The sequence below is a fragment of the Pararge aegeria genome, chromosome 3 (assembly GCF_905163445.1).
Source record: "Pararge aegeria chromosome 3, ilParAegt1.1, whole genome shotgun sequence".
Taxonomy (NCBI): Eukaryota; Metazoa; Arthropoda; class Insecta; order Lepidoptera; family Nymphalidae; genus Pararge; species Pararge aegeria.
Window position 1 is genome coordinate 5,465,492 of NC_053182.1, and position 18,632 is coordinate 5,484,123.

The window sequence follows — 18,632 nt, forward strand, 5'->3', positions numbered from 1 at the left end:
AATAAAAGATTTGTTCAATTTAAAATTTATTATTAAAGGAGCTTAAGGACTGACGATGGGCTACAAAAAAATATAAACGCCACGCCGAGGCTATTTGTGTAATCGAACTCTGTGGTTTACCATTGTTTACGTACAGTGTCAAAACGACTAGATGTCAAATGCCAATGGCAATGTTCATATGTGTCATGTGAATGAAACAGTACCACGAGGTTCTGTTTTGAATATATAAAATAAAATTATTTGTAATTTGCAGTTAGATATCTGGTAGTAATTCATTAGTTTAGTCATTATCAAGAATTATGCCGTCTGTCAAGAAAACAAAAATTAAAAAACCTAAAATGCCGCATCAAAAGCCAGGAAAAGAAGAAGAACCACAAAACAACTCAGGTTAGATTATTGTTTAATTATTTTTACCGGAATTCATACGTATTTGACAGTGTATTGAAATATTTTCAATATTTTCAGATTCAGAAGATGAAATGAATACTGAAAGTCATAAAAAATCTCTAGAAAAGTTGAAAAAGATTGATCCAGACTTTTACAATTTCCTCGAAGAAAATGACGAGAATCTGTTGAACTTTGAGGCGGATTCTGAGGATGATATTTCAGAGAAGGGCGACGAAGATGGAGACCAGCTACACGTGCCCGGCCCTATTACAGGCGACAGTGACGAGAGTGATTTTGAAGTATGTGCTTATAATATGATGCTAACTTTTAATATGAACTAGCTGTTCTGTGCAGTTTCAAAAAGGGTTGATTGGGTAACAATATTAATTAGCCATGTGGGTACCTTACTTATAGATGTAAACCCTCTTAGACATTCCCATAATTTTAAATAAATATTGTCTCCTAAACAATGTGAGAAAATATCTTGCTGTAAGAGGTAAGATGGTTTATATACATTACAGGCAAAAAATGACTATTTTTAATCACATTCAAATTTGTTTAATTATCATCATAACAATCACCTGGGAACTGTTCTTTCATGATCTTCATGAAGTTTTGAAAAACTTTCATAAGCCCATTTTTTAATTTGTTTAAAAAAAAATGTTTTATGTTTTACAATTGTTGTTACAGGATGAAAATGCTAAGCCTGTGCAAGGCAGGGTCACACTCAAGATGGTAGTACAGTGGCAAACCGACTTGCAGAGCGAAGGGAAAATTAAGCTAGCAACAATAACCACTGTTATAAAGGCTTTCAATGCAGCTATGTTGCGAGCCACCAGTGAAGATGGCACATCCACAGGGGAATATAAAGTTGAAGGTAAAACTGTTTTAATTTTTCTAAATGTGTATGTGTTCATCTTTGCTGTGTTATTTGCTTCCCTAATAAGTTTCTACTATTTGACCTAATACTACAGTTTATTTGTTGTAGCATAGCCTCCTATTACTTTGCTTCTTCAGTGATTAAAATGCCACAATAAAAAATACTATAAATACAAAAGTTGTAAATTCATCCAAAGTCAAAATGTTACTGAATCAGGGGCTTGACAAGTAGTACTCCCACAATGTGTGTTTCACCAACAACAATCATATGTGGGTATTCTGATCCTATGTGGTTAAATTATTGATCTATTTATGGCAAATTAAATCATGATCATAGCTTAGCAAGAGTGGGATCAAAGTGGGACAAATATTTTTTTAAGTTGGCTCATTTGCGCACGAAGTCGCGGGTCCACTAGTTTTATATTATTTAGAAAATTCTTAATAGATATCAAAAATGTTTGTTTTAGGTTCATCAATTTTTAACTCTGTAATACAAATGTGTGTATTATATTTACCTGCTGCAATTAAAAAGTACTTGGGCATGGAGCAGTCTGGGAAGGACCCACAGAAATGTAAACACTATGTTAAGATCAAGGGACCTCTGCTAGCATATCTTAAGGACTTGTTAAAACTACTCAGCAGTGTAACATCTGACAATATTTTAACTGTGCTCCTCAAACATCTGCATCAAATGTCTGTATATGTTGCTTGCTTTACAAGCATATCAAAGCAAGCATTAAAGAAATTGATATCTTTGTGGAGTAACAGTGAAGAAACCGTAAGGGTTCTTGCATTTCTATGCATTTTAAGAATAACACGGAATCAGCAAACAGCACTTTTAGATTTGGTGCTAAAAGCAATGTATTTGACATACGTGAAGAATTGTAAATTTGTCAGCCCTTCAACTTGGCCAGGAATAAATTTCATGAGACGGTCGTTAGTGGAAATGTTCACATTGGATTTAAACATATCATACCAGCATGTTTTTCTGTACATAAGGCAATTGGCTATACATTTGCGTAACGCGATTGTTGTGCAAAAAATTGAAAATAGACAAGCAGTTTATAATTGGCAATTCATAAATTCTCTACATTTGTGGGCTGAATTGATATCGGCTACGTCTAATAAACCTCAGTTGCAGCCCTTACTTTACCCTCTGGTAATGGTAATAACAAATACCATTAAGCTGGTGCCCACGCATCAATATTATCCACTGAGGTTTCAATGTGTTGAGATTCTTGTAAACCTATCTAAGGAGACCAATACATTTATTCCAGTCTTGCCGTTTCTTGTAGAGGTGAGTATGAATTATATTCATTGTTTTATTTTATTTCTTTGCAAAATAGTAGTTTAGTCTGTTTGGAAGGAGCAGATTTGCTAAGTTTAAAGACTCAGTGTTCCCTAATCCCATACATAATCTGATTATTTTTTGTTGAGTGATTAAAATATTTCAATGTTACTTAGAACATTTTATATGTCCTTATTTAAAATAAGATATTGCGTTTTTCGCATATAACATAACTTTGCACCCCATTCATCCTTATTTCAAGTACAGTTTTTGTCAACTGATAGAACATTTAGTATGTTATTGATCAAAGAGTTGATATAACTTGCATAAGCAATAGTGCAAGGCAGGGCCGGATGATATGCAATGGTTTTTCTACAGGCTGAAATATCTATTTAATAGTATTAGTATATTTTAGCTATGTGCTTTGAATCCTCATCATCAAACCATTTCTGGGTGACTACAGGGCATGGGTCTCCTACAGATAGAAAAGGGTTTAGAACTTCACTTCAAAGTCATTATAGAAAACTCTCAGGCATGCTGGTTTCCTCGTGATGGTTTTTCTTCACCATAAAAGCTTAACTGCTTTATAACATAACATTAAAAATTTCGAATTGAAATACGCACCTTGTTTTAAAATTGAATGCCCCGAAAGTGGAGCCCTTACCACTAAGCTATGACCATTTGTTTAGTGATAAATATTCACTATTTTGTTTAAAAACTCACTCTATATATCTATCTATTCAAGCACGAAAAATTTATTGTCTTTTTTACTTAAACATGTCCAAGTATTCTGCTGGATTAGGCTATGTTTCTATATTATAATATATATATTATAAATAAAAATATATTATTTACAGGTCCTAACGTCGTATGATTTCAACAAAAAGCATAAGAAAGTTTCAATGAAACCATTAGACTTCTCGTGTGTGCTGAGGTTAGCTAAGTCTCAGCTAATGGAGAATGGGTTCAAAGATTCAGTCATTGAGAGAGTTTATGGTCTACTTCTAGAATATACCACCAATGAATCCCATTCTATCGCGTTCCCAGATATAACCTTATTGGCTGTAATTCAGGTAAATTAGTTTTTTTTTCTATTTTCAAAGACAACACCTGCCTGTAAATCTTTTTTAATAATAAAGCTTTTATTCACTTGTTCTGCGTTAATCGCTGGAACTACCTGTTTGATTTGAAAATTGGATTGATGCATTTAATAGCAAACTAGTGTAGGCTATTAGAATATTTAGCATCAAGTAACCGACCTTAAGAGCTGAGTAGACGAAGTGAAAACACGGGCGGGCGACGTGACGCAGTGGGTCGTGGTGTACACGCCCAATATAGTATTAAGGTTTTTATGGAAAACTTATTAAAAGTTGAAAGGCGGCCGAAGTCACAAGAAGCCGCCACTAAAACGACAGGTGTAATAAAAACATTATAGATGGAGAATACATTTTTTTTATTTTTTTTCTCAGATGAAGCAATTCCTCAAATCATGCTCAGTATCGAATTACACAAAAAAAATGCGGCAGCTTTTAGAGAAGATAGAGGAAAACTCAAAGTTCATTGAGAAGGAGAGAGCTAAAATCAGTTTTGGTCTCAGCGAAGATAAGATGATAGCGGCATGGGAAGCGAGCCTTAGGGTCAAAGGCACACCCTTGCTTACGTTCTTTGAGAACTGGAACAAGGTTAACAAGATACAGAAACGGAAGAAGATAACTAAGAACGATGAAATAGCTGGTGAGTTGCCAATGATCAAGAGAGCGAAAATAGCAGACTCTGAAGAAAAAATAAAGAAACCAGAAAACAAAGGTCCCTTAGTTTTATTCCCTTCGGATAGTGAAGATGAAGGGGATCACTTTAAATTAGGAGAAGGCACTGAGGATCCAGCACCAAAAAAAGTTAAAAAGAAGATCAATAAAAAGAAAGTACAGAAAAAGGTACTGATGCCTGAAATAGACAGTATACCGGACAAAGGAGATGTTGTACAGGATTTCAGTGCTAGTGACTGGTGACTAAGGAGAATTGATTAATAAAGAAAATATAATTAAATCCTTTTTCTTTTTACAACCTGCCTAACGCATTGTGTAAAGAGACGTATTTTCGCCAAAAAGTTAGCGTGGGTTAAGTTTGAAATAATCTTTGGACTGCTATAAATATTTTAAGAGATGAATATACCCTGTCCTTAATTACTACAAGTCATGCCCGCTTCTTCACACGCGTCTTGTAAGTCTTGCAACTTAGTTTACAGTATACTAACTTCATTAATAAATAGGCCAATACCTTACGCAATGATACTTTTAGTAGAAGAACCAGGCCTCCAATTTTTAACGACCTCTCTGGCAAGCGCAGTGTTTTTAAGTGGGAGGTCCCCACCTTATAGTAAGTTATGATGCAGTCTTATTAAACTGCATCATACTAACCATCGGGTGAGATTGCACTTAAGGCTGCCCGTTCACCGAAGCGGAGCCGAGAACTGACTAATGCGGAGCGAAGTTGCGTACTGTGTCTGGTTCACTTAAGAGCAGCGGAGATATTGTGCAATCCTATTGGTTAATATTTCTCCGTTTCTCGGTTTGGCTGCCTCGCTCTGCTCCAGTGGACTGGTAGCCTTAGGGTGGACTTGTAAGAAATAAATGTAAAGATTTGTCTATTTCATCAATCGGCTGAGGTGTGCATGCATAATAATATATCTACTTATAAGAGCTGCAACCTCCCCTCATTTATCACGTACAGTCACATTTATTGGCAGGAATAAATCACTTTTAACAATAAATTAATATATTAACAAGAGATTAGTAAGAAAAAGCATTAAATCACAAGACTCCCTTCAAGAAATACGTCCAGTGCACTTTAGGCTCCGCTGGTTCATAGTTCTCTATGGTAAGGCAGCCGGTCGGCAACGAAGAGCGATTAACTAAATCGTTCAAGTAGACCACTATTTTCAAATCCTGGAATAAATAATCTATATTATAAATATTACTCAACATCAGTAACTGTTAACGTTTTTTTACAAAAATACCTATATTTAAACCAAATAGTATTGCAGTATTTAAGTCGAACAGTTTGCACGTTTTGAACTTTCCCCCCCGATGTCGTCGAGCCCTGGGGCTCGTCTCATGGCGAGCTTTCGCGCTCGCCCCACTCCCCCGGTGACGCCGTAGCAACCCCTCAGGTGGTTATCGGCAAGTGTCCTTCCGAAAAAGCAAAAAAGCAACGTTTTGAACGGATCTTATCTGTCAGCTGATAAACGCCTAAAGCGGGGCTTCACAACCTGGGCGCCGCGCCGTAGAAAGTACAGAGGTACACCGCGAAGCGCTCCTGCTGTTAGGTACCTACTTCAAAAAACTCGGCAAACAATTTTTTGTACAGCGGTGTCTTGGCTTGTTCGACACTTTGAAACATTATGTGGAGATCACCATCAGCCATCCCATTGTTGGGGTAGTTCTATTTTTCTTAATTTTTTGTTAAAATTTATTATTGATTATGGTTTAATTAGTTTCACAATGAGGATGTCTTATTTTATGCGCCTATATGCCTTACTTTAAAGCCTAACACTATTTTAACCGAATACGTTAGGAAGCGAGCGCTGTTGCTAATTTCTTAACTTGTAATTGCGCCGTTGGCTTAATAAGGTTGCGAACCCCTGACCTAGGGGACGCGATAGGGGGGCGACCGCGAAAGCTCGCAAGTCATCGGGGACAAGCGGGGACGTCGACTTAAGGGTACTTCCTGCGAAAGCTCGGACCTGTGGTTAGGTCAACGTTTCGGTCTGCGTGGGCGTTTGGACTAGGTTTTAGTCCAAACCGTGATCGTCTCTACCACGTCCGGACGACGACAGAAAGCGCTGTTTAGACACCAAAACCGAAATTGCCGACTCTTCTATTGGCAAAGATAATCTAAGAATAATTACCTTCTTGGACCTCACTGGCTCATATACACTCTTGGTGTAAAATTCTTCACGATCTATGTGTATCTTGAACATTCGCGAATTCACGAATACGTTTTTAAAAGTAATAGTGATGGATCCCCCAAGTTTTATTTCGAATGGCCCCTGAGGATTCGGTTGCTTAGCGGTACCTTTTATGCTGAAACTGTAAGCGGCGAATTAACATCGATTTAATTTATTGTTAGTTCATAAACTATAATTATGTTTTAAATACAACGTACACAAATTCTCCAGCCACTTGTGAGTTAAAGGACACCGTACAGTTTTGGACTCCAAGCTCCGTTGGCTCAAACCACGCCTGGAATTTTCCTTTCTCATAAGGACCCAGATTATATTCTTGCTCGGTTATAATCGATGGATGCGAGACCTAAGTGAAATAATAGGTATCGGTTGACGGTTATAAGGATTTCATCTAGTATTACGAAAAATTATCAACAAATAGTTAGGTACTAACCGTTGCTGTGAAACTTGCTCGGGCATCAGTATTATTTTGTATTCTGAGACGCAGTGGTAAACAGGATCCAAGGGGTGTCGTAAACTCGAGCTTCTTAACTTTAGCGGGCAAGCACTTAAGATTCACACTGTAGAAGTACGTTCCAACCAGTTGGTTGCTTACTTCGAGTGTATCTTTCACGTCTCCTACCACCAGCGGTGAGTACACCATAGCAAGAATAGCCTGAAATTATTATAATAATAATAATAATAAATATAATAATATTTATTAACCTAAAAACCTTAATATAAAAATATTTATTAACCACAATAAATAAATAAATTACAACATACTACAAGAGGACAGAGAAAAAGAAAAAAAATATATATAATAATTTAGGCGTATGTTGCTTCGTTGTGGTCAACTACTCCTCTGTGCCGCAGCACCATGGCATAACTGTAAGAAATCAGCTATTAAACTAAACGTTTCCGACAGTCATAGCCATTTTGTCATTTAATCCAGTATGGTAAACTGTAATCTCATCCTGACTGATTTGCCAACTTAGACTTTGTCATGTGATTTCTGCCGCTGAGCAACTCGTCAGCCTATTATGGATTGTCCTCTTTGTCCTCTTTTTTCCTAGTCTCATTTATGGCTTAAATATAGGTTAAATCTTTAATTATATCTACGCCTCAAAACTCTCGCTTCTTTTAAATGTATTTTTGATACTTACTTTTACAAAAAGTATTAACAAGTACCTACCTCTGAATTTCTGCCTATTTTAAGACTTTCAATACAAGTGAGTTTGTCGCACTTGATGCTAAACGTAGCTTCTTTAGCGAGGGGGTTGCTAATCTTCAGTTCACGCTGCACGGACTCACGAGCTCGCGAGACGAACGAGAGCGTGTCCACAATCTTGCTTGCCGTTACTTGAATCACCATGATATAGAATTGATATTCGCGACTAACTTCATTTATGAACATCACCTGTAGAAAGAAATCGCAATTAAACCTTAATCGACCTTTTTTTCTATCAGACAGAACTTATTTCCTCCTGGAGAAGCGTGTCCGATAATTGCGTACTTGAAATTTCAGCCTTTTCCACTGCTCGCGCTATCGTCTTGTACATTGTAACTTTCGCTTTATATTAAGCCATACATCTGGTCATAATTAACTATTGATTGCTGACACAATCGAGCGGTGTGTTTGTTACCATTCAGCGGTATAACACAGAATATATATATAAATGTATAATGAACTTTAAGATAGTGTGATGATAGACTCACTCTTGTATGTATTTCCGCCACTTCGTAACACACAAATTTCCAGCGGCACGTCGCGACTGCCTCTCCCCACACTTTAATTATATCGGGATGGTTGATTTCGTAGTAGCCTTCATATTTATCCGGAATTATTTTAAGGACTTCTGTTACAACTATATACGACTCTGGAAACTGAAGATAGTGACATAATAATTAACAATGGCTAAATAATTCAACCTTTTGCATGTGATTGCACGTGGGGAAGCGGTGATAGCCCAGTGGGTAGGACTTCGACTTTCGGGGGTCAAGTACGAATCACAGCGGAGGCACCTCTAACATTTAGTCAAGTGCGTTTTCAGCAATTAAAATATCACTTCAACGGTGAAGGAAAACATCATGAGGAAACCTGCATTCCTGAGAGTTCTTCATAAGGTTCTCAAAGGTATGGGGAGTCCTAAGACCCGCACTGGGACAGCGTGGTGTCCTACGGCGTTAACTCACTTTCATCGTGGGAGGAGGCCCGTGTCCCGTAGTGGGCCGTTGATATTTGATGAAACAATTCAATACTGAATCACAGATAAGTGGTTAAAGATTAGGCCTCCGTTTTCGAAGATAGTTCGTTTTAAGCAATTAAAATACCACTTCCTTGAAAGGTAAAGAAAAACATCTTGAGGAAATCTACATGCCTGAGAATTCGCCATAATTTTCTCAAAGGCATGTGATGTTTACTAATACGAATTCAGTCAACTGCCTAGACGCTTCTTAATTTGAAGGGAACCCGTGCCCTGCCATTCATGAATTGATGATACAAATAAATTATTTTAAGGGAAGGAAATTAATGAACGTCAGAAGTAAATCAAAATACACTCCTAGATTTTCAGTCATTAAATCCAATAGCATCCAATAATCTGCTGATAAACCGGTTAATAATCCAGGGTCCAGCTTACCTCAGTAATGTTGTGAACGAGCAGATTCTCAGTATGGAACACCTTAGCGGACACCGCGATATTGATGGTGCCGTTGGGATTGGGTTGCGCGGCGGATCCTACAAGCGTAATGAAGAGCGCAGCTTCTCCCAACGGAGAAAATAACACTTGACTCTGTTTCAAAACTTTGTATTAAACTCAAAGCTCCTTTATTCAAATAGGCCTCATTATGAATCATTCGTAGATAGGCACATACCTACTAAAATATTTCATCAATGTGTGGTAACTTAGTAGTTATATGTGCCTAACCAAGACCTACTACATTCTAAACCGGCATTCTTTAATTTCACCATCTCACGGGATCACTTCACCCTACGTATAGCGGTAAGTATGAGCAACTTCGTATGCAAAAATGTATATTTAAGCTTTAATAACGTGTATGTGTATAATAATAAAATTAAATTATTCTATAATCATTACTGGGTATAGAAGTTTTTTTTCATTCGATATAAAACATTTGATAGCGATCTCAAGTGTGATTTGAGGCAGTAAAATATTTGGTAAGACCTAAGATACCCACAATCTTACGTCTTGATTTTACATATAGAAGTGTTTCTCATACTTCCATGCAGCAACTTCAAGATTTGTAGATCTAGACTATGTATCAAGAGGAATATTAAGATTATAGAGATACAATACCTCATGTTTTCCCATAGTTTTAGGTTTAAAATGAATCGGTATGTCAAAAGTGGAATTCGCCTCTATAAAGAACTCCTTCAAAGTTTCAAAAGGGCCGCCCGAAATTTCGGATAAAACGAACCACATATCATCAGAACTGAAAGAAAATGAAGCAACACTAAGCATGTAAGCACGTTTGACTTCGGGTCCTGAGTTCGATTCCCTGGCGAAAGTTAGTTAGGAATCTATTGGGGTTTTCAGTCAATAAGTTCTGTGTTATCGCCCGAATTTTTTTTTTGTTTCATCTCCTTACCTAGGAGAGCGCGTTAATCTAATTTATCTTTAGTCTTTACCTATTCTTTACTTATCGTTTCTCTCCGGTGTGTGCTGGGCACACACTGGAGAGAAACGTTCACACGTTGTGACTAACGATGATTATGATGGCCAACTGAATTTTTAACTGAATTTCTTTGAATCAAACTTACGGATTTGTTACTACCACGTATTGTGTATTAACTTCTCTAACAGGACAATCCAAATATAATGTTTTATTCTGAACGTTGCCTGTGTCGATGCAGGTAGCATAGAGCGACAGCTCTAGGGGTGGGTAGTCCTCTATATTACAGACTGCCTGGAAATTAAGCTCAAACCATTAGTGGAATGGAAACTATTAAGTAGCTAGGTCAGTGCAGAGCAATGTTCGAACTTTAGTTTCCTATTTTAATTTTTATATGTAAAATTGTTGTTACATATAAACATTAATGTTTATATTGGCTCAATTCATGGTACTGTATCTTAACTGGCTGGATTTTGATATGCTGAGGATGATGAATCAGAAAGAATTGCGAGTTGCGATCGTCACGTTGGTACTATGATATATCAGCAATGCCCACCAAAGCGTTGCTATGCTTTGGTGGGCATTGAGTAACATCCAATCGTGTTATGGAATCTCGCTAAGGCCAATCTTAGCTCAAATAAGACGCCGTCAGAAACCGAACTAGGCCGTATATTCGAGATACACTGGAAACTAGATGTGCCCTGCGTCTTCGCATGCGTTAAGTATGGGACGCAACGTATTGCTACACATGTTACACTTACCTCAGTAAATCAAATACTAAACGTAAAGTTTTTACCATCTTTCTGGTAGTGCCAACTATACAAACCTATAATATTAAGTACAGATAGTATTTTAACATATTTAAACGTACGACTGAGGTGTGGGCGAATAATATACTTGTTCTTGCTCTCGGAGCTTTAATCACCCACTATTTGAAAGCTTCAATCACGTAAACATTGCCAAACGCAAATGACCGGCCCGCGAACCTATTCCCGTTTAGCCTTATTTAAAATACTTTTAAAATCCCTATAACAAATGACTGCAAATAATATAAATGTAATAAGTGGCATAGTATTGGTCGATAGCGCTGGGTAAGCAACGTTGACCCGTTACAGTTTTATTATTAGTATAGATAAAAGAGCGAATTCACAGTAACATAATGTCTCTACATTATCAATAGGTACACCTAATTATTAAAAAAACAAAAATATGCGTGTGTAAACATTTTAACTTACCCAAACTTTAATAAAAGGATTGTGATTAATAGGTCTAAAAGTTACAGTGAATGTAACATTTGTGTGAGCTGCGATATTTCCTTGCATGGGTGATATATTAAACTCGTTCGATACCAAAGGTTGCCACCAGAATCTGCAGATTATTTATTAATTTGAATCATAGTCATTGTATATAAATAAATCTGAGATTAAAGATACGTAAGGCGTTTATAATGAAATCTATCGTACTATAAAAATAACACCTACTAATATATACCATTCAAATCAGAATCCGAGATTTATTAAAAAATAATTGCTCGCTAAAATAGGACCTAAGTTTGCATAGGCTCGGTTTGATAAAATTCAAGTTCCCATGGCTTCTTAGAAATAAAACTAGGCATAAAGGCTGTATAAAACTTTCAAACCAACAACTTTTTTATTTTGCGAAACACAAAGCAACGGAAATTGAATTCAAGTTTTTTTTTATTCCACTACGGCTATAAAGGGCTAACTAGCCCTCGACTGCAATCTCACATTGTAATAAGTGTTGGGAGGATGGCCATTATATACAACTTGTAAATGAAAACCGAAATAATATAAATAAAATAATAATAAGGCTTAAGCTGAGGTTCATTATGTACTATCTGAGATTTATCTGTGAAACCGAAACGAAAGAAGAACGAAATTTTAAGTAAACCACTGCTGTAGTTTTTACAGAAAGTAATCAGATACAGCCCTAACATCACATGCAAAATTAAAATCATGTGGCTCCTGGTAGGACTATGCCCGTGTCGGTTTTTTATCTTCAATAGGATTGTCATAAATAAATACTTAAATTTTTTTAATTCGTATGTATGGAATAATAAATATGCTTCTTTTGATTTAATATTTTTACACAATGATTCCTTATGAAATGTGCTAAACATCCTTCAATATTATTCAACACGTTACACGTTGTAATTACAATTCTGTAACTCATACCCCTATTCGGTTTCTACGCGACATCATACCGGAGCGCTAAATCGTGTAGCGGCTCGTCTTTATTGGTTGGGTGGTAACAAGCCACTGCTGCGTTAGGAAGGTCGACAAATAATGATTTTGAACGTATAAAGAGCCAGCAACCGGGACCAAAGTGCGCTGCGTTGGAATTGAATTTGTTCGAGATTTAATTTTGTATTTCTTATAATGGAGATAGGGAAAGATATGGGTAAATGGTTTTTCGTACATACTTGGCGCTAAAATCTCCTTTATTAAAAAGCATGACCTTCAATATCTTGCAGCCGCGTTTGCGTACGCGACCAAACTGCATTGAGTTCTGACTGAAGTGCAAACTCATTCCAGTAGCGCATCCACTCAATTTTACTAATGGACGCTCAAATTGAAACACTTTCATGTTCAGCTGTTGGAAACACATAATACTAGTAGGCACCGAGACTTCAAATCAATTAAAGAAAGAAAGAAATAGTCTTGTCAGAGATGTCTGGCAGTAGAGACATCTCTGAAATAAAAAAAAACGTGCAAAAAGTCGCGGACAACAGCTAGTTTTTAACTAAGACACTGGCTTACTTATTTACTGGAAATACTTTCATATCATTTATTAAAAATTCAAAAAGTAAGCATATTACTCCAAACTAAACATACTAATTTTACGGTAATGCTCTGTTATGTCGGAGTCGATAAGATGCTACTCATAGAAAGTTATTTCTTTAATTAGAGTAGGCATTTCTCTTTCGTGAATTGGCTAGGAAAGGAGTTTTAAAATGTTGTCTCTAGCAACTAGACGAAAGCTATATAATATTATGTTTCCCACAATCACAATAAAACATAACATTTAAATAACTGTAACTTTGCATGGTTAAATGTCCACCAATCCGCAATGTGCTAGCGTGGTGGACTACGGCGTAAGCCTTGTCATTGTAGGAGGCGACCCGTGCCCAGTACTAGGCCGGCAACGGGTTGAAATTGCAAGCTAAATTAGAGTTTGTTAAAATGATGAAAAGTCAACCTGAACATCCAGATTACTAATCTGTCCAACTGGTTTAAACTGTATCCTCAAAGGCACTTTCATATACGGCCTGATAGTGCATTTGTTCGGAATCACTTTTAGAGATGATAGCGCGTTCTCGGAATCTTTATCGATTTGTTCTTGGATTTTATTTTTCTTGTATTGGTGCAGCATTTCTCCCCTGTATGAATTGAGTTGGATAACTTTTAACTAAGGTAAACGTTTCTAGTTATGTCAAACCAAGTAAATCGGCAAAAGGAGTGTGAAGTGAGCGAATTAAATATTCTCCACACTTTAAGGTAGGCTTAAACCCTTGTAATTCTGAGAGGAGACACGTGCCGCGACATAATACTATACCTACTCTTTGAATTGAAGGCAAATGAAAAAAAAAAATAAAGACAGAAGCAGAATACAAAAGGCGGCCTAATTGATTAGCTAGCGATCTCTGCCAGGCAAACTAAGGATTAGGGAAACACAATTCTGCACTCGCGATTCCAGTCCACTGTCTGAGGTTCACACCTCTCCTTGAGGGAAGTTTTCCCATCATAGTAAGTTGCAGTAATTCATAACTCGCATGCCTTAGCACGTGCCCTAGATATGCAACTTTAAATGTGTGTGCAAACGCGAGGCGTCGCAGAACTTTCACATTGGGTACTTTAAGAGTCCAACTAATGGCCAACATAAGTATGTTACATCTCAAAGGTTCTATACGGTTCCTGAGGTCTTCTTTAATAGTCCAAGACTCGCATCCGTATAACATTATGAGCGAGATATTGCACTTTGAGAGCACTTTGTTTATTCTGTTCATTCTGTACTTCTAGCTACTTAAATCCTAGTTTTAATTATCTGATCACTGCTCAAGGTATCATTAAGCAACGTACTTAAATAATTAGAGTTCTGCACTCTCTCAACTTTTTCGCCTGCATCTGAGATGTCAATGTATATAAGTACTGTTACAAAGGACCTTAATACCTAATGCAATACCGAAAATACGTGAACTTCGAAACGTTTCTAGATCGTTCTTTTTATTTACTTGTTTACGATTTCCGGAAAAATAATGTTCTGGGGTTGGGTTCTGGTTCGGAGCGATGTGAAGTAACGTCGAAGAAATATTTTAGTGAAACAAGTGTTAAATGTAAAATATAGTGACCTTGGCTATCATTCTGGACTACGATTGACCTACGATTGGAAGTGTGTTCTGAAACTTTGTACTGCTTAGAAGAAATCAAGTCTTACAAGAGCCATCAGGTGTTCTTATTCAAAATTATCGAATCCTACTGTAACAACACAAATAAAAAAACGGAATCTCGTCATTACCTAGATTGACCTTGATCCTTTGCTTGATTGGCAACAGTGGTTACGCTAGGACTTAAACACGCGCTAGTTCCTTCAGATTTCATGTCAGAAGTATCCTCCGGATTTTCATACATAACTTTGAATATGAACGTGGCTTCGATTGGAACTTTGCTGTGATTCATCACTTCTATTGATCGTACAATTCTTTCTCCAACCTTAACTGCTCCCAGATTGAAACTCTTTTGACAACCTTCATATAGGTCGAAGAGTAAGGGAACCCCTAAAATGCATAAATTATTTCTATTATTAATCCAGCAACTAATAGCTCATTCATCTAAGTTTTGCATATTCACTTTATATGCATCTACATTATCTCTGTCCGTACCTTCTCCTTTAATTGTAACGATTTCTTCACAAAGTGAATTTACCCAAAACTGAAGCTTAAATTCATATTCTTTTACTTGCTTTGGTCTAAAATATATTGGTATTTTAACCCGTTGACTTGATGCAACCGTACAGTCAGGCGTTAAGACAGCAAATAATTCTGGTAAATTCGAAAAGTTCAATTCCAATCTAGAAAGTTATATGAAATTATAAGTCTTTTCAAATATTACATAATTCACATTATATTTTATATTTTCTGAACGCACGTAATGGGCACTTTGTCTTCGTTTTCAAACGCAAAGTTTTTCTTGTAAGTATTATCTGGAGCATTCACGATACACCTTCCAAAATTATATTCCTTGCAAGAGAAGCGATACAGCGGTTTTTCGATTTCCGCGTGGAGAAACATTTTGTATTCTGGCCCATCGGAAATCTGAATAAAAATATTAAAATATATAATAGAAAATGTTTATAAACAACACAAATAGACTCACATACGGAGTAACTTAATTTTAATTCTTAATTATAAAAAGTCTGCCAATAAAAAGGTTCTGACTCTGCTTAATGTTGCAGATACTAATGTACCCACAGCGCTAGTATTCTGTCAGTACCTACCGAGTTGAGGGGAAGTCCTGTTAAAAAATGACATATTAGAAGAAATACAAAAATAAAGTAAATTTTAAAATGGTAAAGAAAAGAAAATTAATTTTTCATTTTAGTTAAAACGGATAACTATGTTAATCAATTCGTAATTAATTGTTAATTGTGAGGTTATTGCTTCATTAGATTTTTGGATGTTCAGTAGATAAGAGCGAGCGAAAAGGTCGGAGGGATGTCGTTCGATACCACTAGAATCAATTACATATTTTCCTTTTTTGTATCCTTCAGAATGTATTCCTTTCGAGATACATGCAGGTTGTAAAAAGTACAGTAAAATCCACATAGCTAATACTTGCCGATAACGTTACAGGAATGGCTTGTACGGGAACTTGTTTTAGTGTGAAGTGAAGGACACATTCTATTTCGTTAGCTGGGGTGACGTGTCCGCTGCTAGGCTCTACATACAGCTGAAGGTATTTCTTAACTTCACTGGTGTTGTAATTCCAGTCGAAGAAGAACGTAGCCGAGCCATCGTTCTTTATCACGAATGGAATAGTACGTTCATATGTCGAAGCTGTCTATTAGGGAATGATAATTTATCGATTAAATTAAAGGAAATATTATCGAGCTAGGATTCTCTTATTCTCTCTCTCCTATGAGAGAACTTGATCCAACAGTGAGATATTAATAGTCTGAGGATAAATTAATGAATGCTCGTATAGTATTTAACTAAGATAAACATAGTTTTGATATCTGTTACCTGGTCCAAATGAATATTAGTGATTGCATCACTATTCAATATGTGATCGTTCCCAACCAAATAGTAAGTGACTTTAGGCTTAATTGAATGGCTAAGTGCGTTTACACATAGAGTTATCAATTTTGTTATGTATGTCACGCTACAAAATATCTTGAATGACAAAGGCCCGTCTTGGATTGGTGTATAGATAATCCTATAACAAAATATTTTAATTTAATATAAGTACTTTTTGCAACTTTCCTAAAGTTACAATTTCTAAAATACAATAAGAATTTTACTCACTTTATAGGTGTATCTGAATTCGGTTTGAGAACACCTTTTTCCGGCTCTACGATTATCGGTGTCTTACCGGACTCGTCACAGATTGAATTCCCTTTAAACTCGAAATTCAAACATTCAAGCTCGTTATTCCTTAATATCACCTCGTTATTTATGGTAAAACCTACCAAAGAGTTCTTGATAATCAGAATAGTAGGAACAAAGTTCACAATCGGCTCCCGAACTATACCGACAACTAATAGATTTATAACAAGAGAATGGACCGGTATGATGAACTTCCACTGTGACTCGTATACCTGGTGACAAACGCACAGTTAAACAAATAAGGATCGATTTAGGTACCACCTTTATTTTTTTAAATATCAAAACAGCGGCGAAACTAAAAAGTTATACAAACTGTACAAACATAGGGGTAACCGTCCATAAGTTCGATAAACCGGATATGATGATGATGTTTCTAAAAAGCGACCAAATTAAAGTATACTTAATAATGCGATGCAGCAGAATGTGGTAATAAAAAAGAACTGTCATACCCCAGGTGATGTCGGCGAAAAAGTAAAAACTACTTCAATTGATGTACCGCCCTCTACATATCCTTTTAACATGTTGCAGTGCATTGGAATAAGTTCAGGCTTGTTTGAGAGTACCATCTCGAATATGAACTCATAACCATCACATGTTGGATTGATTACGTCAAATGATCTGCAATAAAATTAACCATAAATAAATATATGACCTCTTCATCGCAAATATTATACTATCTTTAACATGCCAGATGAAAACTTGAAAGAAGATAAAAAAGACTTTATCTAAGTTTTTACTAACTTCTTGTAGCAACCGGATCCCAAAACGTTAAATTCCAATACAGTAATGTGTTCCGGCAGTGCTACACCAGTTGTTTTTCTTCTGTCAGAAGTCAAATAGTCACTTTCCTCTACATCAAGGTGAACGTAGGGAACTAACGATTTGGCTAATATTTTACAGGATACATTCTGATCGTATGGATCTAAGTTATCTGAAACACGAGTTTACATTTATTTTGCATACAAAATTTTAGATGTTAAAAAAATATTCTGATATCTGCTTAAATCAAATCAAATCAAAATACACTTTATTTTACATCATATACGAAGCTATAAAAATCACACTTGAAAGAAATAAAGTAAAGGTACGATAGGCGGCCTTATGGCTTTAAAGTGATCACTACCAGGTAGCCTACCAAAGGACAAGGACCTACAAGTTAAAAAGATGGGTTAGGGTGTACCTACACAAAATAATATTTAAATAATATACATAAATGACACAAATAGATAAATATTAATAAATTTAATAAGATAAACTTAGTTACTTAGGTACTAAATATTGTCAATATATATATATACATAATAGTCATTATTTGAGAAAGCCTGGTGCCAAAGAAAGCAGGCAACTAAAACTTTAATAATATGTAAAATTAGTTTATTAGATTTTCTACCTATATTACTCTTCAGTCTAACATTAAACAAGAACGCCTCTAGCGGTGAAAAGGTAACGTTGAATTTGCGACTTTCATTGGGTTTCAAACAATCTTTCGCGGGTTCGATTACAAACGGCAAATCTACTTCGAACCAAGTGTCGACACTGTCTCTTCTGGCGCTACCGCTGAACAATGTTATTTTACTTGGATCTGAAAATGTAAAGCCAAAAGAAATAAATATTTTCATAGAATTGATATTATAAAGTATTATAAATATCAGAAATTAATAAAAACAATCACTTGAAAACTTAATTCAGAACTATGTATATCAATAAACGTGACCAGTTTTGTGTATCATACCATGTTCAGCACCCTTTGAGAGTGATTGCGTGTCATATGTCTGCTTAATTTCGAAGTCAGCAAAACTTTCAGCGTCAGTACTTAAAATTTGTTCCTATAGAATAAAAGTGATCGTGAGAAGTATGAAATTTTTACCAGATAAATT

The 18,632-nt window shown here is 36.1% G+C and overlaps 2 protein-coding genes across 2 annotated transcripts in view; one reads left to right on the forward strand and one right to left on the reverse strand.

The window, feature by feature from the left end:
* The first annotated feature begins 155 nt into the window (after positions 1-155).
* Positions 156-4,600, forward strand: LOC120637218 (nucleolar complex protein 2 homolog). The gene is made up of 6 exons (XM_039908938.1): positions 156-387; positions 466-686; positions 1,078-1,264; positions 1,734-2,563; positions 3,412-3,627; positions 4,024-4,600. Exons 1-6 carry the CDS (start codon positions 300-302, stop codon positions 4,561-4,563), a joined length of 2,082 nt encoding a protein of 693 aa, XP_039764872.1. The 5' UTR covers positions 156-299; the 3' UTR covers positions 4,564-4,600.
* A 764-nt stretch (positions 4,601-5,364) lies between these two features.
* LOC120636959 (hydrocephalus-inducing protein homolog) overlaps positions 5,365-18,632 on the reverse strand; it is a 41,073-nt gene continuing 27,805 nt past the window's right edge. The window contains 22 exon segments of the mRNA XM_039908537.1: positions 5,365-5,499; positions 6,462-6,642; positions 6,719-6,864; positions 6,952-7,173; positions 7,693-7,917; positions 8,217-8,384; positions 9,140-9,292; positions 9,818-9,953; positions 10,282-10,427; positions 11,369-11,501; positions 12,577-12,746; positions 13,353-13,533; positions 14,670-14,928; positions 15,034-15,221; positions 15,299-15,465; positions 15,989-16,210; positions 16,393-16,585; positions 16,675-16,967; positions 17,205-17,373; positions 17,497-17,686; positions 18,146-18,337; positions 18,488-18,581. Coding sequence (XP_039764471.1) covers positions 5,365-5,499; positions 6,462-6,642; positions 6,719-6,864; positions 6,952-7,173; positions 7,693-7,917; positions 8,217-8,384; positions 9,140-9,292; positions 9,818-9,953; positions 10,282-10,427; positions 11,369-11,501; positions 12,577-12,746; positions 13,353-13,533; positions 14,670-14,928; positions 15,034-15,221; positions 15,299-15,465; positions 15,989-16,210; positions 16,393-16,585; positions 16,675-16,967; positions 17,205-17,373; positions 17,497-17,686; positions 18,146-18,337; positions 18,488-18,581 — 3,963 coding nt within the window.